The 24,905-nt window shown below is 41.7% G+C and overlaps 1 protein-coding gene across 10 annotated transcripts in view; it reads left to right on the top strand.

Annotated features, from left to right (window-relative positions):
* The window catches only part of Nckap5 (NCK associated protein 5), an 887,342-nt gene that overhangs the window by 541,245 nt on the left and 321,192 nt on the right, over positions 1-24,905 (top strand). For all 10 annotated transcript variants that reach the window (XM_076941060.1, XM_076941057.1, XM_076941058.1 and 7 more), the window contains one exon: positions 6,012-6,099. In XM_076941060.1, coding sequence (XP_076797175.1) covers positions 6,012-6,099 — 88 coding nt within the window. The remainder of the gene's footprint in view (positions 1-6,011; positions 6,100-24,905) is intronic.

Here is a 24,905-nt window from a genome sequence, read left to right as displayed (position 1 = left end):
GTGCTTGTGTGTGTTGCGTGTATGTGTGTGTGTGTATACCTGCATGTGTATACCTATGTGCACGCACCTGAGTGTGTGTTACTATCTGTGCAGAAACCAGAGGAAAACTTTAGGTATTGTTCCTCAGACACCGTCTATCTTGTTTGTTGAAATAGAGTCTCTCATTGGCCTGTAACTCACATAGTAAGCTCCAGTGGTCAGCGAGCCCCAGGGGTGTATATGCCAGCCTCCTCGGCACTGTGATCATGGGCATTTGCTGCCGTTCCCAACTGAGCAAACAAACAAACTAACTAACTAACAAACAAATCCCCACAGGTTTTGGAGACTGAACTCGAGTCCTTATGCTTTCAAGGCAAACACTTTATGAACTGAGCCATCTTCTCGGCCCTCAGTTGTTCATATTTTTATTGTAAGACAGGGAGAGTCCAATCATTTGGAAAACTCAAAGAGAGGCTGTCCTTAGGCAGAGAAGAACTCAAGGTGTGGTTTTATGATTTGTGTGGGATTTGGTTGAAATGAGAATGCCCTTTGAGATAAAAATGTATTTCCTTGGATAGTTGGTTTTAAAACCTTCAACGGGCATTTATTTGGGCTGCAGGTTATAACAAGAACTATATATTAAAAATAACATGATAGAAGCTATCATCCCAGAAACCCTGAGTCTGGAAGAATCGTAATCTACCCAAAGGTGGAATGCTTACCTAGGAAGTGAGGTCCCAAGTTCAATACCTTGTAATGGAAACGAAGAGGCAAACCCCTACACTTATGTCTGGAGACATAATTTCTAATATGAGTTTCACTGAGTGAAGGTCTTCGGCGTTCAAATCATTTTCTGCTTGTAAATAAACCCTGTAATGTTTCACAGTCAGGATGATGAGCTGTTTCCTTGGGCTTTAGACCCCCTAAAGTATGTGAGGATCCATCCCTGGGACCCACATGGTGGAAGGACAGAACCGCCACCCTCACATTGTCCTCTGCCTCCACAAGTGTAAGATGGCACGTGCATACTCGATAAATAAAGTATAATAAAGACTTCAGGCTCAGCTAATCTACATGAGAACTAATTACATCTCAGTGAGTATGTATTATTTTTCTTACAAGTTTTTGTTTGTAATAGGTTCCTGACCAGTGTTTGGGAAAAGAAGTGATTTACTCTCAGGTAGGGAGAATGAGGAAAGGTTGCTTACGGTTAGTGGATAAAGATAAACCTTACCTATAAGCACTTAGAAGGAAGCAAACACCGAAACCTCTCTCCAAGCCTGGACTCATGGGAATAATTGGCTTATTTTCATCACGTTTGGAAAGCAGATGGTGTGCTGGGAGAGGACCAGGAATCTGAACCCTCCTCATCAAATAGTAAAGGAAAGGAAACCGTCACAGGCGTAAAGCAGCAATAGGGCACGTCAGGCTCTGTGATTTCCTTTCTTTCCTTTTTCTTTTTAGTTTCCCAGGCAAACAGAGGGTTGGGAAATGAGAATTTTAACTAGGTACCATCAGGGGATAAGTGACAGAATGCTCCCATCACATACAAAACGCTTTTCTTTGTGACCAGATTCATAAAGGTTATTTTAAAAATATTAACTTGATTTTCTTAGCAGTGGTTTAAAGTGTGCCCAAAAGCCTCTATTTCAAGCTGCAGCTTTAAAAAAAATTTGCTTTTGAATAACCTTCGAGTTGTGCCAAATATTACTATTCCTAGTAATATTGCTAATATTCCCAGTATTACTACGGGGTTTGGATAGCGTGAGATGGTCTTAACAAATTCTTGTCTGGAGCTGCTTTTTTTTTTTATACCTTTATTATTATTTTTTAAGTATAAAACCAAAGAAAAGAACAGGAGAGAGATTAATAGGCTCTTTTTTCTTGATCTAGTGACTTCTGCAAAGAACTTCTAATTACACAAGAGTAGTAACTCAGCAAGGTATGCCAAGACAGTTATTTTTAAGTTAGTAGAAGAAAAAAACAACATGGATTTATTTTCAGTGTGTGTGTGTGTGTGTGTGTGTGTGTGTGTGTGTGTGTGTGTGTGTGTGTGTATTTCAAGTACACATATATATGCAGGCCAGAAGTCAACCACAGGTTCTGTTCCTTTCCACCTTGATTTTTGAAACAAGGTTTCTCACTGAACCTGGAGTACACAGTTCAGCTAGGCTGGCTGATTAGTGGATTGCAGGAAACTCCAGTGTCTGTCACCTGGATATGGGATCACAAGCATGAACCATACCTGGAATTTTTAATGTGGTTTCTCAGAATTAAACTCTGGTACCCATGCTTGTATGATAGGCACTCTCCCAACAGAACCATCTCCCCAGCCCCTTCTCCAACCTCAGACTACACGGATGCATTTAAGTCATATGGGTGTAAATAAAGAAACTAAGGAGTTTGTGATACTGACCGCCTATGAAGATGGTGAAGTGTGTTCCGAGAAATGAGTTGTAAGAAGAGTCTGTCATTTTATGTAAGCCAGGAAGGATGCCATCACAACCACACACTGCAGTGTCACCAAGAGAAAATCTCAGCAGACCATTGTCACATAGATTGCTGTGTACTAAAATGACCTTATATGGGGCATATTTGAAAACTTACCATGAGCCATGCGTCAGGCAAGTTTGAGAACAATATGAAAACTTAGATGGTTTATGTTGGAGTAGATGAACACCTTGGAAACAACTTCTCCTCTCCTATACAAACAGAACGAAGCATTGGCAGGTAGTGCCATCAGGTCTGCCTCACAGCCCTGGGAACCTAGTGGTTCTCTTTTCTTTCATTGTCTTCTTCCTGTCTTCCCTCTGTTTTCATTCATTTCTCCTTTCTTTCATCCCTTCTCCCCTCTCTCTTTTCCTTTTCCCTCTTTCTCCTTTTCTCTCTCCTCTTTATTTCTCTTTCTTCTTTCTTTCTCTTTCCCTTCTCTCTCTTTTCTCTTTCTCCCTCTCTCCCTCCCTCCTCTCTCTTTCTTTCTCTCTCTTTCTTTCTCTTCCTTCCTTCCTTCCTTCCTTCCTTCCTTCCTTTCTTTTCTTTTTTTCTTTTTTCTTTTTTTCTTTCTGCAGACCTTAATTCCTTCACTGATAAAACACAGTGTAGTTACTCACAGACTCAGCATAGCAAAGGCATTCTCAAAGAGAAGTTCTTAGTAGAAGTCTGCATTTTTACTTGGAATATTTTCCTCTAAATCTCAGTGAAATCAATTAGAAGGGGCTGCTGTACTCAGGTTAGTGAGAAGGGGCTGCTGTACTCGGGTCAGTAAACCTTGCTCACACTCCCCCACCTAACCACAGCCCCTTAAGTAAGCCATCTAACCTTTCACTAACTCAGCTTTCTCATCTTCCAAATAGATGTAATGATATTCCTAAAGTACATTAAAATGATTAATAGATGAGACAGTTCTTCAATGAGCTCTGTTCAATTTTAAGCTATTAATAATTTAAGACTTGAAAATGGGGGGGCAGTTTTACCTTTCCCGGCTGTCTCTTAATTTCATGTGTTTCCTTTATCACTTCTGTTTTTCTGTCCTACATGTGTATGTGCATGTGTGCATTATATGTGCTTGGTTTTATGTACCTGTATTAAACATAGGAACTATAAAAGAAAACAGATAGAAACCATGTGATACTTATCTTTCTGAGACTCTCTAAATTCACTTAATATGATTATCTCTTGTTTATGTTTCCTTGCAAACTACATAACTGGGTTTTTTTGGTTGTTTTTTAAATATCTGGAAAATTTCCATCATGTATATACACCACATTTTCCTTCCCCATTTCTTTACTACTGGACACTTAAGTGAATCCCGTAGTTTAGCTGTCATAGTTCATCAATAAACATTGATGCTCAGGTGTTCTTCTTGGTAGAATTATGACCTTTGAGTCCTTGAGGAGGGGACCAATGTCAGCATCATATATGCAGAGTTGAAATACTCCTGGCTCATTGTAAGTGTGCTATCCTTTAGAAAATGAACTGACAGATATGCGCTGTCTACTGAGTAGTAACTTTATTTGTAAATGAATGCAAGCATGAAAGATATGAGTTATAGCCACATAACACAAGTTGTCATGTACTCTAGGAGGAAAGACATGCATGTGTGAAATATTAGTGCATTGAACTGGGAGGTTTTTTTAAGGACAAAGTGAATGCTATAGAGTATATGATTTCAAAGAGGTTGGTGGGACATTAGGGAATGTCTTGACTGGATTGTGATGCAGACCCAGAAAGTAGATGATGAGGTGTCTGTCCCTAATAAAGGGGACTCACAAAACAGCGTTTAGCAACAATGTAAGTTAGTGTCACATGTGGAAGGAGGTATCATTTTAGGGACCATGGGGGTTGGATTAGTTGCCTGTCTTTGTGCTGCATCAAAATACCTGACAGAAACAACATGAGGAAGACTTTATTTTAGCTCAGTTTGAAATACAAATTATCATAGGAGAAGAGATGGTAGGTGTCAATCAAATTCAGAGTGGATCTCACCTCAGTTATTCTAATCTATAAACTCTCTCTCACACATGTACAGGGATGTCTTTCCATGCTGGCTCTAGATCCTGCCAAGTTAATACTTGGAGTTAACATCACAGGAGGCTTTGGAAGTAGGTATTTAAAGCTAAGGATTGGGCCATGGAACATGTTGCAGTATAAGCTTTAGACATACTCACGAATCACTTTGAAAGATACAGATAAAGATCTTGATTGCGTTGGCAAAGTTGTGAAGCAATTTAAATTGAGTAACTGGATGGTTAAATATCTGCCGGGGACTTGACACCATGAAGTTCTTAGAAGCAGTTGAAAAAAGTGAAGGATATCCTTGTGTGCTGACATGGGAAGACCACCATGGAAAGAAACAGCAGTATGTCACTAGAGAGAACACATGTGTAAAAGAACTGTTGTGTAACATTTTCCTGCATGATTGAAACATTCCATCCTCCAGGGAATCTCCTTAAGCAGGAACATAAAGGACTCGAAATAGTTTCAGGAAGTCCCTAAAACTGATCAGATTCACCAGTCCCCTCCCTGCTAGCATAAGCAACAAAAAGATGAGAATCCCCTTCCAACAAAGTGAAGCCAAGCTACCAAGAAGAACCCCCAACCCTAGACAAGCAAAGCTACAAACACTCTCAGAGTAGATCAGCTGCCTGGAAAAAGCAGAAACCAGCCAAGCTGTTTGGAAGAGATTTAGAGCAACTGAGGTACCTGAAGAGGATACTCTCCAACCTGTTGAGCTGCCTGCAGGCTGGGCAGTGTGCTCCAGGTTCCCAGTTTTGTGACCTGTCACCATGCTGGGCTGGGCTTTGGCGATGCAGCTGTCTGTGAGTCATTTCTATCCCTATAAGTAAATCCAAAAAACTCATCAGTTCACCATGTTGGATTTCGGTGGTATCCATATTTTGGTCGCATGGGTTTCCTATCTGGGGTGAGTAGACATGTGTCTTGCATCTTCCCAGGAAAAATTTTGTTATACAAGATCTGTTAACTTGGCACACTAATCACAGGAAGATTGCTGTGAGTTATTGTAGTGAATTACAAAGGAGAAGTTGTAAGTGAAGAGAGGGGCTAGGAGACGTGTACATGTGAATACAGATGCCCAAACCAAGAATAGGTTGACTGTAATGACTTCATGTCCCTACTTCTTCCCACCAACCCTTTCTCATTCCCTCACCCTCCCCCTGCTTCTTGCCCACATTCTGCCCTTTCCTCCACCCTCCTTCCTTCCATGTATCTCCCCTCCTTCTCTACCCCCTTTCTCCTTCCTTCCTTCTTTCCTTCCTTCCTTCCCCTCCCTCTGTCCCTTTGTTCCTCTCTATCCCCCACTTCTTTCAACTAAACCCAAAAGATTTGCATATCTTAAGCAGATATTCTACCCCTAATTTCTATTCCCCATCTCTCAAATCCTTAGTTTAGGAAGTAGAAGGAGAAGGAATTCACTCTTCTAAGCTTGGGAAATACACCCGGAGAAGATGACTGACAGCCCTGTGTTAGTGGGAAACCATCTTGAAGAATGTCTTCATGCTTCTGTTTCTTAGAATGGAAGAAACTGTCCGAAGTCTGCTGCAGAGCCAAGGATCTCCAGAGCAGAAAAAGGAAGAACCTGCCAAGATCACAGCCTACCAGGTACACTGTGTTTCTGACTGTTGGCTGGATACCAATGTGTTTGGTTTGGTTTTCTTCCTAAGAGCCATCAAGTCACTTTTACTTTGAGAAATCTTAAATGTGTTTATTTATACCAGTGTTTCCTAAAGTGCCTCCTTGAGACAGGTTCTAGATGTGCCTGGAGGGTTGAGCAGGCATCATGTTGTCCTGTTGTGTGGAGGTAAAAGATGTCTGTGTTATATGCTTGAGGTACATGAGAGGGGTTTACATGAAGAGAATTTGCAAAAGATGGAGCACTGAGGAAAACCTGAACAGTAGAGAATGGAGGTTGGGCTGTATGAGGTTGGGCAGGCTGAGGAGCAGGCTGAGGGACAGCCAAGGCCAGAGGAGGTTATGAAGATCACAGTGACTGACAAGAAGATGCCTGGGATCAATAGATGGCCAGTATTAGGTGATCAGTGAGTTTTCCAAGTAAAACTGATACTCTGACTCAGAAACCACAACTGAGTAAGAGAGAGAATGAGTAAGGAAGGCCGTGGTTGACCAATGGCCTTCACATGTTCAGATATGCACATGCATACATACACATGTGCAAACATAACAAAATGATGTCATTTGTTCTCCTTCATAGATCACTAATAAAGGTACATTTCCAGAACTCTTTCCTCTCTATACCTTAGTCCATTATTCCTCCTCCTAGAGAGAATGGAGTTATTATTTTGAATTCAAGATACACAAAAGAGAGTGTTTTGTCCATTGTGCTTGTTGCTTTAGGGTCATCCATAAGATGGAGCATGGGTTATAAAAACAAAAAGATCTTGTTGGGTCACTCAGCAAATGCTTGTTTTCTGAGACATATAGGCATGTCCTTATCCTCTGGCTGGAAAAGAGGGAGAGGGTGAGCAGAGTGGTTGCAGGGTAGAATGGGTTTGGCAGCACTAAGTTCCTGGAAGGCTCCCTTTATTCACCAATCATAGCGTTGTAAAGATGGCACAAATTGTCGGTACAGCTTATGGAAGACACAACTGACTGTGCTGCTGGATCTCCTGGTTATCCATCTTTCTCAGGTCACATACTGAATTTTGTAGAATAGCTGAGAAATTTGGTCCTTCCTAATATGGTAATATAACAACCTTAGCTGTTATACCTTAGGCTTTGTCTATTTTGTTTGCTTGTTTTGTGACAAGGTCTCCATATCTTTACTCCACCTGACACAGATTTTCTAACTTGCATCATTTCCCTGGATGGAGCTGCCCTGTGTGAAAGTGCAGCCTCTGGGAAAGCTGTAGTTTGTTTGGGTTTCCTTGGTGGTGTAAGTTTTTGTCCAGAGGATTCTATTGTCATTTACTATGAAATAGCAGAGCCACAACTCATGGTATTCAAGCTTTATACCCATTGTTTTGTACACATTAATTAGGGTCAGGGTTTCATTGCTGGGTACCTTCCTGGGTGCATTGTGTAATGCAGTCCTTGTGTGAATTATAACTTGTCTTATTTAATGTGAATGCAGGCAAAGTAGGACAAGCACTTCTGCCCCAGAGCTGAAGAAATGTCCATGAGCCGCTCATGTGTATGCACATGTACCTATATGCATGTACCTGTCTGCATACCTGTGCATATGCATGTGTAACTATGTCTATGTACCTGTGTATAGCTGTGTGTGTATGTGATATGTGTACACACATGTGCACATATGTATATGTATGTGAGATGTGTCTGTTTGTACAGGTGTATATGGGTATATGGGTACACATGTCTGTTCATAGAGACTAGAAGACAACCTTAGCTGTTATACCTTAGTCTATTTTGTTTGCTTGTTTTGTGACAAGGTCTCTCACTAGCCTGGAATTTGCTAACTTAGCTATGCTGCCTGGCTAGGGAGTCCCAGGAATCTACATGCTATTCTTCTCAGTGCTAGGATTTAAAACATGTAGCTCCAAGCCAGATGGCTTTGTATGCTTTAAATCTCAAGAGACCCCGACCCCTACCTAGGACTTCTCATAGCTGAGCCATACTCTATGAACCATCACTTAGTATGGGCATAAGAACAAGAATCCTGTGCCTAGTTCTTAGTGTTTAAAGACCAGGTCTTTTGTCAAGGTACAAATGGTTGGTGTTGTAAGCTCTATTAAGATTCCCTGAGTTCCATGCCTAACACCCATGTGAAAGTCAGCTGTGGTGGCACACACTTGTCATGCCAGCACTGGGGATGCAGAGTCAGCAGGATCTCTGGACTTTACAGTCTGCCTAGCACAGCCCAACCAGTGACACCCAGGCAAAAAAAAACAAAAAACAAAAAGCAAAAAACAAAAAAAAAAAACCCTGTCTCAAAAAACAAAGACAAACAAAAAAAAACAAACCAAACCAAAAAACCCAAAAGCCAAAATAACACAAACAAACAAAAACCAAAAAAGCAAACAACCCCCTCAAAAGAACTAAAATCAAAACAAAAAACCCCAGAAATGAAAACAAAACAAAAACATCAAAACAAAAGAACAACAAAAATAAAAACAAAACCAAAAAAAAAAACCAAAACAGTATAGAGGGCTTCAGGGAAACAGAAGCCCAAATCAACCCCTGACCTCCATGTGAATAAGTACACATATGAACACACACATGCACTTGCACTCATGCATACTCTATTCAGTCTAGTGATGAATAATGAAATGGAAGAAATGAGAAAGAAATGTTACAAGCTGGTAGGACAGGCAGTGGTGGCCACTTGTGCTTGCAGTGGAAGTGCCATTGCCTGAGTGATGAAGCCATTATCTATATGTGTAGACAGGGTGCTGTGTACACTGGGGATAGACTCATTCTCTGGGGAGAAATACAAGACAGGAGAAGCTATTCTTTAGGGGCCCACTAGATTAAGAATCTGCTCCCTCTTGCTTCATCTGGCTCTGTGGCTCCTACTCTCTGGATATCCCAGGCTTCCTGACAAGCCACGCTGCGTCTTTTTGCCACCGTGGCTGGCCTTTCGTGTAGTTAAGTTTGGAAACTTATGTTTGAAAAACAAGATCAAAATTGCACACGAGAGAGAGCGTCATTGAGCATCTATAAAACAGAGCACCCATTAGGAGGCAGACACATTGTCTCTCTATCTACCAGGATACAGACCCATGGGCAACCTGGATGTGCTTGGATCCTCATAGTGCTTATGATGAATTGGCCTTTCACAGGCCTCCTGTGTCCCCAGCTGCCTGTGTGCTTCTCCGCTGTAGCTGCTTTACTCCTTCGTGTTCCAACTTCCTTTTTTTTAAAAGGAAGGAATAAAGAATGTGAATTGAATCACATAAGTTAATTCATTAAACAATGTGACAGCCAAATGGGATGAGGAACAAGACTTTGGACCTCACACAGAAAGTCTCTGTATCTCTCATTTTTCATGCTTTTAAAGAGTTTGGGACTAAATTGGGGAATTCTAAATATAAATGTCCTCAGTGGGCTATAATGTTGTTAAAATGACACAAAAATAAAATGTCAAATGCCTTCTGGAGAATTCTATTCTATTTGCACACTTAGAAGTCAACACAGGGAGAGAGTTCTTGTTTCTGTTCCTTTTGTCTATGTGTGCATGTATGTTTATGTAGGGGCATACATATTGTGTAAACAAATGGAGGGCGAGGTCAATTTTGATGTTATTCCGCTGGTGCTCATTATCTGGCTTTTGAAAACAGGGTCTTCCCTGGCCTGGAACTTGACAAGTAGTGAAGGGTGGGTGACCTGCAAAGCTCCAGGGATCTGCCTGTCTCTTCCTCTGCTATACTGGGATTACAAACATCTGGCTTATTGCTTGACTTTTCATCTGGGTCCTGGGAATTGAACACAGGTCCTTTTAGTTGGCATAAAAGGTATCCATAAAGGTAGCATAGAGACTGGGTCCAAAGACTTAAATAGTCCTCATGGTAGAGAATTTATAGAACTGTGTTCATTCACAATGACCAGAAAAGTGATCACAATGTTCAAGTTTGTCTGACTCTGTTCTTCCATTTTCCCTTCTCGGACAGCCCAGTAATATCTGAACCCGGCACCATTGCTTGCAAAGATGGGCTCTAAGCAGGCACCCATCCTTCCATCCACATCCAAACCAGCTTAGAATCTCATGGATTTCCATTGGGTAACTTTTATTAGTTTACATTAATTATGCAAACTAATAAGCATCACAGTGACATTTTTTTTGTATATGCACATTATGCAGGTGACCATATTCACCCCTTCTGTATTTTATAGGAAATATTCTCCACTGTATGTCACCTAGCTCAACATTTAAATTACTTTGTTCATCCTTAAGTAGTTCTTCAAAATAATTGCACGATGTGATTAATTATGGAGAAATGCCCCATACCCGGCTATCCTAAGATCTGTTCATCTCAAAGATAAATGTTTTAATATTAATTAATCTTTCTGTGTGGGGGAATAAAGGAACAGGCATGTCATGGCACATGCATGGAGATCAGAGGACAGCATTCAGGAGTCAGTTCTCTCTCAATATGCTATGAGGTAGGACGCTGCACTCTGTGTTCCAAGCTAGCTAGCCCATGAGCTTGCGGACAGTTCTCCCATCTCTGCCTTCTGTCTCACCACAAGAGCATGGGGAATAGGGATGACCATGACCACATCCTGCTTTTTATATGGGTTCTAGGGATTGAACCCACTGAGCCATCTCCTGACCTCAAATGTACATTTTAATTTTGTCTGTGCTACACTGAATGTTCATGGCAGTGTCTGGGACCTTACCATGGCTGCTTAAGACCAGCCTGGGAGAGTGGCTGATGTTTTACAAGTTAGTTATAAATGCCTTTCTAATGTACAGAAACTCATTCTGTAGCCAAGGATTGCCTCTACCTTCTGATCCTCCTGCATCCACCTCCTGAGTGCTAAGACTACAAGTACTACAGTTTCCTGTATACGAGTTACTGGATGGAACTGTGGGCTTTAGATGCTACCCAAGCCTTTGAACAACTGTGCTTCATCCATGTCCCTTATAACTTATAATTCTTACTAAAAGCAATGGGAAATCTGTTATCTCAAACTTTATGTTTTTTCTTTTGCCATCATGATTTAAGTATACTCAAGTATGCAAAACCAAAACTGTAAGTATCCCACACAGAAAAGTCAGAATTGAAAAAAAATATGTTCCTTAATATTAAAAGAAAGAAGAAACCGCTTTGTTTGAAAGCATCTCTAATAACCATGTTCAGAGCATAAAATGCAAATTTTCCAAACTGTTACCACGATAATCTTTTCTTTTTCACAAGTAAAGCAGTCTAGCAAAATTGAAGTGTGTGATCTTCAAGTTACAAAGGTCTTGTTTTCTAGTTCTTCACAGCATCACTCAAGTCTTGATGTCACCTAAGGGATTAGTCACTGAGTCAGCTCAGTGGCCACATCCCTGAATCTACTGAAGTAAAAACATGATCATGGCATGCTGGTTGGTTTTGTGTGTGTGTGTTTTTTTTTTTTTTTTTGACAGAACAATTTAGTAATTTCTCTGACCCATGGTTGTTTGGCTGGAAACCAGGGAGATGCTTGAATACTACCCCTATTCCAATCACAAGGTCTCCTTCCAATCACAAGGACCTCTTCCTATTATGGGGGACAATGAAGTTGAAGTTTGGAGCTGGGTTCTCCCCACAATCCCTAGCCCCCTTAAGCACACACACACACACACACACACACACACACACTCACACACACACACTCATCAATACTGAGTGGTTCCTACATTTATTTGTTTTGGTATGCATCCTGACAGTCACCTAGCCAAAAGAGACACCACTGTGAATCATAGGAGCTATTTACAAAGGGTTTCCATTCTATTTGGTGCCATTTAAAATGTTATTGCATTTACTTATTTCTCTCCTTTATTTGTGCAGTTGGGGGTGGAGATGGACTCAAATACCACAGCACACCTACGGAGGTCAGAGGACAGCGTGCATGAGCCTGCTCTCTCCTTCCATGCTGTGGGTCCTGAGGACCCAGCACAGGTCATCTGGTATCTTTATCCACTAAGCCATCCTGTCAGCCCAGTTTTATCATTTTTTTAACCTAAAGAAAACATATAAAACATTGATGAGCAGTGAATTCATCCAGTACGCATGTGCAAGCTAGGAAAACATATAAGATCTAAAGTTTTGCTGCTTGTGGAAAGGGTAGAGAAGTCTTGGCACAGTTATTTATAAAATGATAAATAATTGGGATATGAAATATTTTTAGTGAGTGCTGTTATTTATGTCTGGGGCCCGTAAACTTAGGAAGACTCTTGATTCTTCGCTGAGAGATTTGCCCTTTTCTTAGAATCTCTCCGAACTCTGAATTGCTGCTGGAGTGGAGTCGGTGCTAAATGGAGTGTTTTTACTATGTGTTAAGTTTTAAAGGACTGAAATGATCCCTTGAGGGAGCAATTTTTTCAGTTCCTCTTTTGCTTGGTTCTAAGCAGTGTCCTTTATTCACAGAAGGTCAGATCAAAGTATATGTGCTTCGATTCAGAATAGAAAAGCTCCCTGCTCTTTGTTAAGGATGGGCATTCGTTTTTCTTTTTTGATGAGTATACAGGATGAGTTTTATGATTTTATACCTAATATAATTACTTCTCATAATTCTGGAAATTTCTAAAACTGTCTCATTTCGGAGTAATTTCTTCTTGCGGCACTAACTAGTGATTGTTGTTAAACTCATGATCCCAAAGTCATGCTGGTATGTGTGTGTGTGTGTGTGTGTGTGTGTGTGTGTGTGTGTGTGTGCATGTGTGTGCGTGTGTGTTTGTGTATGTGCACAGGTGACTGCACTGTTCACCTGCCTTTTTATTTGGCAGGGTGAACATGTGTACTGGTCAGGAGACAACTCGGAGGAGTAGCTTCTTTCCTTTGACTATGAAGTGAGGCTACCCCCAAGATCACTCAAGTTTTAAGAATCAGCAGCAAGTGCCTCTATCTGCTGAGCTATATGATGTGTCCCCACCAGATTTTGTGAAACGGCATTTCCTTGTAGCCTACAGCTTTCTCTCTCGTTAAGCTTAGACTGGCTGGCTTAACCAGTGAGCCCCAGGGATCAACCAGTCTCTACCTCTGCAGCCCATAACACACACCACTACACTAATCTTTGAAACAAATTGAGGAGTTTGAGTACTATCCCTAGGAGCATTACAACCTATTTCATTCTCAAGAATTTCACTGCTCTCGTAGGTTCCGATTCTGTCTCCTAGTTCTCAGTTTCCTCCTCCTATTGCCCTTGAACTGAATTCTCACTGAGTAAAAAGTAGAACAGGGCTTCCCCTCTGAAACTTATAAATGAATGCTGCCCTGGGAAGATGCCTTCCCAACTCACTTTAGCACAAGGCTAGACTTTCCTACTGTACTCAGATACCATCTAGGTCAGGAAGTCCCATGTACAAAATCGAAAAGACGGTGCTCTTTGGTAAGTGTGTAGATTGGGTAAATTGATGAGATGATTGAGGTTGGTAAATGGGCTTATGGGTTCTATTTTTTTTTGGGGGGGGAAGGGGAAGACAAATGAGTTTGAACAGAGCCACATCATAGTATCCACCCTTGAACTTTGACCTACCTTCTTAACTCAGCTCAGGCTAACACACTGGGCTTACATTTTAGGACTTGGCTTACTGCTGATTCATGAAGATAAAAATAGTCTTGTAGAGGGTTCACTCTTGTGGAATGAGGAAATCATAAAGGAGTGGGAAGGAAGGGCTAACGTACTCTGTGTGTCTGTCTCCCTCTGTCTATGTCTCCTCTCCCTCTTGCTCTCTCATATTATAAACCTTTCCCATACATAGTAACTTATCAGCTTCACTGTCCTTCTGGGTTTCTGAATGTACATATATGTGTATGGTGTGTGTGTGTGTGTGTGTGTGTGTGTGTGTGTGTGTGTGTGTAAGCCATGGGTCAATATCTGTCATTTTCCTCCACCTTATGTTTGAGTCAGGGGTCTCTCACTGAACCTGAAGCTCACCCATTGGCTGGACTTGCTGGCCACCATGATCGCTGGGCCCTCTGGCCTCTGCTTTCCATGTTCTAGGATTACAGGTGTGCACTGCAACACCTGGCTTTTTAGGTAGGTTCTGGGGATCAGAACTGAGGTACTCGTGTTCATGCAACAATTACTTCACTCACAGATCCACCTTCCCAAGCCCTCCTTATTCATTTTGTTTGCAGAGTGACCACAGCTGTCATAAGAGGAGAATGGTTTGGATGAAAGGTGAGATGAATGTGATCTTAACAGAGGTTTGTTAAGTGACTGACAGGCACATCTTGGACAGTGTCTTGGGCTTTATAAGTTTCAAAGCTTGAGCGTAGGTATTGCTCAGCAGGTTCTAACCTTGTATGAAGTGACCATCTATTCAAAAATGCCTTCCTCGGAACTCAATCAGAACACAGGAGTTTAGGCTGTGATAGAATTCTCATCTTGTATGGTCTCAACATATCACATGTTCCTGTAATTCCTTAGCAACTAAACTAGGCTACTCATGTGTTTGATAGTTTTAATTTTTTCCCAGTTGATTCGATGTGTGGGTATCATTGTGACTTGTCCAGTTCTTGGATGATAACCTGGGTTATCAGTTAAAGTTCACTAAGGGAACAAAACTGATCAGATTGCTATATATTAGAAGGTTATTTATTTGATTGAGTTCCATGGTAGAGTTTGGAGAGCCAAACAATGGCTGGCCCATCTGAAATGCCAAATCTATGGTAGTTGCTAAATCTATGAGGCTGGATAGAGTGAAACGTTGTAAACTGAAAGGGATATGCTTCTAGTAAGACTGTATAATCTGAACACAGGCTTCCCATTCAGTGACAGCGTTAAAGAACCTTTCAGAGGTAAAGCCTTGCTGAAGGAGGTACATCATTGGGAAGGGCTTTGATGTTTTAGAGTCTGTCCCCACTTCTTGTTTCTTGAGTGTGTGTGTGTGTTTCCTGTGTAAAGATTAAATGTGACCATTCTGCTTCCTGACTTCAAGGGCAGATTCATGTTCTTGCTGCCGTGTTTTCCATGTCAATATGGATAGTATCCCCTGTGAAAGAAAGGGTACTGTCATGGTGTTCTAAGCAACTGAGAAGTAGCTGATATGCCCCAGGAGATGGTTTGCAACCAGCTGATTCTTATGTTGAGAGCCCAGAGAAAGATCTCAAAGGAAGACTATGCTGCTCTCAGGGAAATACAGGTAGTTTTTTTTCCCTTTTCACACACCCTAGATCTTTTTCTTTCTCTGTGGTAGAGTTAATTGTTTAATCTGACATGGTCTGGACACATGTCAGGTGATAGATGGGTTTCTACACATGCCTATGGGGAAGCTCATCTTAATTGTGGGTAGAGTCGTTCTTGGTCTGGATAAAATGGAAAAGGTAGGATAAACAGCAGCACTCAGGGCTCCAGGAATTATCTAACCAGATGCAAACTGACCAGCTTTTTACTGCATCTAATAGCACTGAGATTACCTGGGGGAGGAGATGACAGGTGATCTGTAACCTGCTAAGACTTGCCTCACCTTCGCTGCTTTTGGAACAGGAAGGTTGTGCTAACATGCCCCTGAACATAGTCAGCTCTTAAAAGATGGAGATACTAAAGAAGCCTGTTAAGCATTGCAGTCTCCCTCTCCTGCCTCCCTGTCAGCTGGCAGCCTTGCTCAAATATGAATGATGCTGTGTGAATCCCTTTGCCCAGAGCTCGTGGAAGTTAATATGAACAGAAAGCAATCCACTACCAAAGATCTCAGGGAACATTTAGGATGTTCCGTGGATAACCATAGTAGTCCCATGGAGGGCTCCTGCTAATAAACCAAGTTCCTGGCCCCTTAAACCCACTAAAAGTCATGTCTCACCCTGGATCTGGTTGTTTTCTCTGCATAAATGGCCATGGTTCTCTTTCTGCCTGATTTTGTAGTGGGATGAGGAGATTCAAGTGCATTTTCACCCAAATGTGTCCTCCTTGGATAGATTTGATAACTCCCTTCTAATCCATGCTGTTCTGTACCAAATGAATTGATTAACTAATGAATTAGCACAGCAATTCCTTTGTCTGCCTGCTAAGGCCAAGTTGATGCCTTAGTCTGAATTAGGAAGTTCCTTCTGTAATTACAAGTGATGATCTGAGAACAGCTCCTTTGCAAATACTCTACAATCTATTTTATTGCATTTACAAAATAATTTGTAAACATACCCTCAAGATATAAATTAGGCTGTATTTCTCTTGGGTCACTGTATTTGATTTTCTTTCCAAGCCTTCTGTTATTGCATTTTTCTTCTCTGTGTATTTTTAGCCCTTCTTTCCTTCTCAGCATCTCAACATTACCTCCAGGGAATGATAGTGAGAACAGGCACAGAAATAATTAATATCTCCTTCGCAGTCATTTGATCCACACGTTAGCCTTTTCATATAGCCAGAGCAGGAAGTTAGGTTCACCTTGCCATGGGAGGGAGTTCATTTCACACAGGCAGTTGGCTCTTTGAGTGCTGTGCTACTGTCAAGGTGCTGTGGGCTGGATTCTATAGTTTGGTGGGGGTAGCATTAGTTGTATTCTCTACCCATATTACTCAAACATAGCCGTGTCTAGCAGTCACCTGTATAGCTTTAAACACTACTCATCTTGAGGGGTAGATGGCTTGGTAGGCCAAGTGCATGCACACACGCATGCACACATGCATGAACATGAACACAAACACATTATGCATGCCCTACCTGCACTCCACGGACTCTGAGCTAACTAGCTTGGGTGTGGCTAGATAGGGATTTGCATAATTCCTACATCTTTAGCAGGGCTGCAAGACAGGTCACCTTTATATGTTGCTTTCTTGCTAGCTGAAAATTGCTGCAATTGGGTTTTGTCTTCATTTCCCTGATAGCAGTATTTCTCTCAGAGTAGCCAGTCCAGTCCCTTTTGTATCAGAGACATGTTGAGCTTCTAGGGAAGGAAGAATCTGAATTGATTCTGGGAAGACAGTAAACTTTAAATAAATGAGAGTACCTTTGGTGCTTGGATTAGAGGCAGCAGGTAATCATAGGTAGTCTGATGAGAAAAAAAAAAAAAGAAAATAATAGGTATTTTGGTAAGAGAAAGCCAAGAATCATGGATACTCTGATGGCAGACATCAGAGGAAAATGGCCATTGTAGAACAAGGAAACAGAGGATTATGGGTACTCTGATGGGAGAAAGCAGCATGATTATGGAAGCAGTGAAGATTATGGAATACTGTGTTGTAGGAAGCAGGAATTGTGGGTTGATGTGATACCTCCGGAGACAACAGACAGAGTTCGAATTGAACAGCTTATAGATACCAAGTGTTTAGCGTTACCCAAAGTATGAGAGCTATAGAGACATTGTCCCAGCTATTCTCAGTACATGGCATTGGTAGTGAGCTTATTCCTCCAGAGCCAGTGTATGACGTGTGCACATGTCAGGGTGTCACTCAGGAAAATGATGATGTATGGCTGGGCTCTGTACAAGCATTCTAGACAGAATGAGTAAGATATAGTAGAACGATCTTGGCAAGCAGATCCTTGAGGGAAGACTCACCTGTGGGAAGGTTCTAGTGGACAGCAGTGTAAGATGGGATGGTAAGAGGAAACCATAGATGTAAAATACACACACACACACAAACAAAAAGACAAAATTCTAAATTTTCCCTAACTAGAGTTGCCTACTAATTTAACTCCAGGTATGATTTCCTTTTGAGACACTTAACTGATAAGCCAATATTAGAGTTACCAAATTAAGACATTTTTTTCTTGGTATACCAGAAGGCCCTGGAAATGCAGAGGTTAGAGACAGTACTCAAGCCCTCTCTGTTCAAACAGCTCTGATCACAGAGCTGAGTTTCCAGGATGACCTGAGCCTTTCTGATTCTTCCACCAGTATCTGAGAAAGTTTTTGGCTCACAATGCCTTCTGCGGTTTAGGGTTGAGAGAGAGATGGACAACTGAGCGCCATCCTTCTTGCAATGTGGGAGTCAGGTAGGCCTTGGGGTCATTTCAGCTAGGCTCTATAACATGGTTATCCATCTATCCTGTAGATCAAGTGACTTAAAGGGGCTGGGATAATCTCATATTTCCTGTAGTGGCAAAGATATAAACAGGCCATGTTTATGAGATTTTTTTTGTTTGTCTTGTTCATGTGGATGATATGACCCATTTATTCCCATGGCCTTTGTGTGTGTGCGCACGTGCGTGTGCATGTGCGTGTGTGCGTGTGTGTGTGTGTGTGTGTGTGTGTGTGTGTGTGTGTGTGTGTGTGTTTAGGGAGGCCAGAGGAGAACCTTGGTTCATTCATCACATCACACATTTGTTTTGGTTTAGTTTGTGGATAGGGCCTCTTACAGGCCCACAAACTTGCCTAGTTTTCAAGGCCAGCTTGCTGATGAACCCTTCAGCTGATTATCTCCACTTCTCCAGTACCTGGATTACAATCCCTCTATTATGTTTATGCAGGATCTGGGGATCAAACGCAGATCCTCCTGCTTGCAATGCAAACTTTCCTGTCTGAGTTGTCTTCCCAGACATGCCTATGTTTTTCTAACAGACAAGTTCAGGTGCAGTAGATGAGGGTCAATCACCATGTGGAGAGGAAATGGTCTCAGAGGCCCAGTGGAAACAGTGGAAAACACAGCAGGTGTTTGAGGTCACTGTATCTCAAAGCTGAGAGTCAACTCCCACCCCACATCTCTCATTGACTTTTCCATGCAAAGAAATGATGCCGGTATCTATCTAGATGAACGGCAACCTCCCTTCCTCTGAGTCACAGACGTGAATCTCAGACCCAGGTTCCTGAACACTCACATCATCAGCAGAAAGTGTCCAAGATTACTTGACACTAAGATGGCCACTGGGTAAATCCAGTAGGCCATTTCTTATGGAGAAAGTTTGAAGGTTCCTGGGAGAACCAATTATCTTGGAACCCCAATTTGTCAGGTTATTTCTCTTTAAGTACGTTGATTTTTTTTTAATGAGAAAAAATGTTTATCCAGGTTTCAGATGCTTCTTAAATGACTCTTCTAAATTCTGATGTCTCTAATTGGTTTTAGGATTCTATTAATGTTTTTGATAATTTATATAAATCTTCCCTCTTACCAAGGATGAGTCACCTGGCACCTTTGGAGCTGTCTCTGCCTCTTGGCTCCCACTGAGGCTGTGAGTGGCTTGTCAGGATCTACTTCCCACTCTATGACAAAGAGACACCTCACCTGAGGACTTCCTGACATTTCCAGGGGCTGGGGGATAAAAATAATAGTTTTAATGTCAAAAACCACACCAGGACAGCATTATGAACTGAATTTCTTCTGGGAAACTCCTCAGACTATTGAGTCTCACCATCTCTCTAAAGTTTTGCCTCATTAGTGGGCAAGTATTATCTGAATTATACTAAATAAAAAGCAGTGTTTGCATTTCAGGTTCTATTTAAGTGCAAGAAGATGATCTCTCTTTCTCTCCATCTCTTTCTTTCTTTCTTTCTTTCTTTCTCTCCTTCTTTCTTTCTGGAGAGGAGTCTCCACTCAAATTTAAACTAAATTTTCCATCAATGACCTTCAAAAGTACATGTGATATTCAAACCAGTAACTCCAGGAAAATGGGAGGAATTCAGACTGGTAATCAGTCTACAGAAATTTCTAAGACAGTGACTTGGCTTACAAGTTCTCTATGAGGTAAACATGGTGGTAAGATCATTTATAATATAAGCACACAGTCCTGGTCAACTTTTACTGTCCAGTCAACACAGCCGGGGTCATCTGAGAGGAGAACTCTCAATTGAGAAATTGTATAGATCTCATTGGTCTGTGGACACGCCTATAAGGGGTTGTCTTGATGTTGATTGATATAGAAGGGTCTAGCCCACTGTGAGCAGAACCATCCCTAGGCAGGTGGTCCTTAAATGTATAAGAAAGTTCGCTGAGTATAATGCAGCCTGTGAGCCAGCTAGCTATTATCATCCTCCGTAGTTCTTGCTGTACATCTTTGGTTGTGGTGTGATTTCTTTGGTCGAGGTTCATTCTGTATGGATGGCAACAGGCCTGCCTTTCCAGTTTCTACTTTTCAGTTCCTACCTTATCTTTCCTTAACGATAGACTATAATCTGTAATTGTAAACTAAAATAAGTCCTCTCCTCCTCTAAATTACTTTTGGTCAATGTATTTTATCACAGCAGCAACAACAGACTGAGAACACACAGGCCATTCTATCTTAAGGGAGGAAATTGGCTTAATGGTATTTTCATCATATGAGCAAATGTTCTGTTTGTGCTTTATGCTAATGATGGAGAAACCTTTTATACAATTAGCTGAGCTAGTTTTGGTGGTGCACATCTATAACCCTAGCACTTTGAAGGCTGAGTCAAGAGGATTAGGAGTTTGAGACTAGCCTTGGCTATGTAGAGTCAGTCTTGTTCTATCCCCTGTGTGAGTCTCTCTCGAGCTTCCTCCCCCAACCCCCACCACCACCCCGGCCTACTTTCTGTTAAAAAGCACTTAGGTACACTTAACTAATTGAGCTGTGTTCTAATCACCAGTGGTAACAACACAGGTGATGCCATCTGTCAATCAGCATATCAACCAACCAACACTGACATTTACTGAGTGGCTTCTTGTGCTGTACTTGGTGTGGTGTTGGGGATGTGTTCTGCATTTCAATCCCTGATAGACATATGCTGTCATCCTGACCAGACATCCCATAAAAAGCAACTCTTTCCTGGTGTGGCTTGGTTAACTCTCTTTTCCTTTTGAGCTATTATTATTATTATTATTATTATTATTATTATTATTATTATTGAACATTCTCAATAAGCCATGGTGCTATGCTTTTTCAAACCCATCACAAATTCAATGTATGTTTAAATTATTCAGTGGTGTGTGCATATGTGTGCTTGTGTGCTTGCACATGCATGACCACAGGTGCATGCTTACCCTTGTCTGCAGTGCTCATGGAGGCAGAAGAAGGCTTCAGTTAGCCTTGAGCTGGAATTACGGGCAGTTAGTTACAAGCTGCCTGATGTGGTCACTGAGAACAGAATTTGGATGTTTTGTAAGAGTCGTAAGTGTTCTTACCTGCCTAGTCGTCTGTTCAGCCTCCAAAGTGTTGAGCTAAAAATATATGATAACAGTTACAGCCTAGTCTGGACTATCTTTAGTGTGCTCTGAACTGTTTTTTTAAACCCACAGTCGAGTAAAAACATTGAACATAATGCCTATTTTATAATAAAGGCTCACTCTCTTAATGTAACTTACTAAGTTGCTATATCCAAAACATACTGCCAATACAGTTCACTGTTGGTGTCATGACTTAGCCTGTGACTTGATGCTGCCCCTCACCACTGCTGCACAGCGTGGCAAACGAGGGTCAGAGCACATGTCACTGACTCAGGAAAAGATCAACATTCAAAGAGTGGCTCCTATTAAACTCATATTGCTTTTCCTTTCTTGTAAAGTTTTTTTTTTAAAAAAAAAGATTGCTCGTTAAGTCTAACCATCATAAGTCAAGGCCTGCCTGCAGAGTTATTATTGCTGCTACCTCCTATGAATACTTAGAGAGTTCTCTGACAAGAGGCAATTGCCTCCCAGTCAGTTCAGTTTAACAAACTCAGAAGATACATAAATATGTCTCTGCCAGCCATTGATCACATAAAAGGATCCGGTATTGACCATAATTTCTGGAGTAAACTTTGATCATCTGACAGTCTGAATTGATGGGGGTCATAAGACAGAATCTTACTTAATTAAAAAACTTTAATTGACAAATTGAACTTTTTTACCCTCATGGTATACAGCATGATGCTTTACTATCATGTAAACATTATGGAATGGCCAGTGTAAGTTAATTAGCATATACATTACCCCACACACTTCTCTTTTGTTTTTCTTGGGATAAGAATGCTGAAAATGTACATTTTAGCAGTTTCCAAGTTAAGAGTACTTGTCAGGAGCTGTAATCACCATGTTCCATGTGGAGTATCCGAATATTCTTCCTGGATCACTGAAAATTTGGGTTGTTTGACCAACATCTTCTAGTAACCGCATTTTGCTGTATGCTTCTATAGGTTCATTTTGGGGGGATCTGAAAAGTCAGTGAGTATGAGGAATTCGCTTTTCAGACTGCCTTGTTTCGCTTAATGGCATGCCTCGTGAGCTTGCTCACATACAGCAAAACAGAAAATGTATACTGTTCACACTTATTTTAAATTAAAGTTCTCCTAAGAACCGTTTGTGTGAGTGTTTGCATGTGTGTACACATGCATGGGTGCCAGAAGACAACCTCAGGTGCCATCCTTCTTGCTGTGATTGTGACAGGGTCTTTGACTGAATTGGGAACTTCACAAGGCTGGTCAGCAAGCCCTAGGGAACTGCCTGTCTCTTTGGTTAAAGCTGGGACTACGAGCAAACACTTCTTCTAGGCCTGGGTCTTTTACGTGGGTCCTTGGAATCAAGCACATGTGGGTCCTCGTGCTTAGACAGCAACCACTTGACTGACTGAGTTATCTCTCCAGTCCATGCTTAGGCTTCCTAGTCATATGGTCACATCAGTGTGTGTGAAGGACACTGTTGGGGTAGCCATAGCATGTAGCATGAGAGGTCAATAGGTGAATGGTCAGCTCACTGGGGGGTGGCCACTGCTCAGCCTAGGTGCTCAGCTTCCCCTTTGGAAGTTCTTTGGCTCCCCTGCCCTGTTGATTCCTTAAAGAAACTGGGTTGGGGAAATTACAAATTTTAACCTTAAGTAATAGATTTGTCTTTTTGTTTGTTTACTAGCCCTCAAGGGTTTAAAGGCAACCATTCACCACCTGTGTGTTATTTTCCATCTATACAGCATTCTTCATAGTTTAAGTATGTCTTCCGATTTCAAGTGTGTATGTGTGTGTGCATATGTTTGAGTGCATGTGTGTGCATGTGTGTGTGCCCGCAAATGTGTTTGTTTGTGTGTGTGTGTGTGTGTGTGTGTACTCATGACTCAAGGTGCCTGTGGAATCAAAAAGAGAGTGTTGGCTTTCCTGCAGCTGGAATTACAGGCTTTTGTGGCATGAATAGCCCAGTGTGTGTTGGGAGATGAATTTGAGTTTTTTGTGGCCCCCCATAGGACATTCTTACTACTTTATACTTTGCTCTCCCAGGTTATACTCAGACAACCTTATTTCTCTAATTCCTGATGTCCAGACATCTGGAACCTACCTTCCATGAAAACGATGTCTGGCTCTTTGATGCCTTCCCATTCTACAGGAGCCTCCCTCTATGCAGAGCGCCTTTAGAACTGAACCTCTGCTACGGAAATAAATGTTGCTGATAGATGGGGAAGCAGTAAAAGCATCAGCTGAGAATTTATTAATGTAACTGTAGGAATCTGCTCAATATGGAAGGTAGTTGGTGATATCGAGAAGTGTTTTGAGTGAAGAGTAATGCAGAGAAGAAGTGGATTGATGTGCCCATGGCTGTGAGTTCATCTCAGGCACATAAAGCAAACACTCTGCCCTCTTATCCATCATACACATTTAATCTCGGAGATTTCATTGCGTGCTTCATTCACTTTGTGAGTCAAATCTGGAGATGAAAGAGGGGGAGTTTTATATGTTTTTGCCTGGCAGTGGGAATGTTAAACTGTGAACAAATTGGGATGTTCTTTTAAAAATCCCGTGATTTATCTCATGCTATTTTTCTCCCACTTTTAAAATTTAGTAAGCTAGTGTGGAACAAAAGCTGCGAGCAGTCCCCAGGAATGGGGACTTGGCTGCGATGTTTGCGCGAGTACGAGCTACAGTGGCTATATATTCTGAGCACCCTCCCCACTGCCTCAAAACAAATGGGTCAGTGAATCACAGGAGCTGAAGTTTCTGGGGTACCTAGGAGTGCCTGTCAGGTAGCCTCTGACCTTGCTGCTTTCCTGTTTAGTGGGTATTGGTTCAATCTTTTATTTACTTTTTGATAATATCATCCATTGATACATTGATCATATCTACCTGTAAATCTCTTACTCCACCCCACTTCCCTCCCACCTTTTTTTCATTTTAATTTTGTTGTAACCCATGGATTATACTTAGTGCCCACTGGCTTGATGTTGTGCAGGTCTCGTGCAAGTTATAGCTGCGGTAAGTTCGAACCTAGCCTCCAGCTCTCTCTTTATGTCTCTTCTACAGTGGTGTTCTATGGATCTTGGAGGAGGTGGAGAGATTGGCCCACGTAGGGCTGAGCCCTCAATAGTCCGTTACCCTCAGCACTTTGGTGGATGTTCTCCACATTCGTTACTACCCATCGCTGAAAGAAACGTCCCTGACCAAAGCTGAGATGAGCGCTCTTCATGAATATAGGCATAAATATTTAAAAGGTCGTTTGAAAACCCTACATGGAAATGCACGGAAAACTCTACACATGAGGTGGCCCACACTTGGAATCTCGGCCCTGGGGAACCAAACCGAGGTAGACCTCTGGAATACACTGGCCACACCTAGTAGAGCCTACTTAGAGCATTCATGTTTAGTGACGGACAATTCCCAGAAAACAAAAAAACAAAAAAACAAAAAAACAACTAAAGACAAGCAACACTTGAGGAATGCCACTTAAGGCTGACATTTTTTCTCAACATGCATGTGCATGGGTGCACCCATGCACACATAATTGGCAGATATTACCATTATCGCTGTATGTATAGGCTTTGTGTCCATGTCGTTTGATAAAAATCAATAATAAAAGTCAAGAGCTACCGGGCAGTGGTGGCGCACGCCTTTAATCCCAGCACTCAGGAGGCAGAGGCAGGCGGATTTTTGAGTTCGAGGCCAGCCTGGTCTACAGAGTGAGTTTCAGGACAGCCAGGGCTACACAGAGAAACCCTGTCTCAAAAAAACAAAAACA

The sequence above is a fragment of the Arvicanthis niloticus genome, chromosome 10 (assembly GCF_011762505.2).
Source record: "Arvicanthis niloticus isolate mArvNil1 chromosome 10, mArvNil1.pat.X, whole genome shotgun sequence".
NCBI lineage: Eukaryota > Metazoa > Chordata > Mammalia > Rodentia > Muridae > Arvicanthis > Arvicanthis niloticus.
Note: the sequence above shows the minus strand (reverse complement) of the source record. Positions and strands in the feature narration are given on the sequence as shown.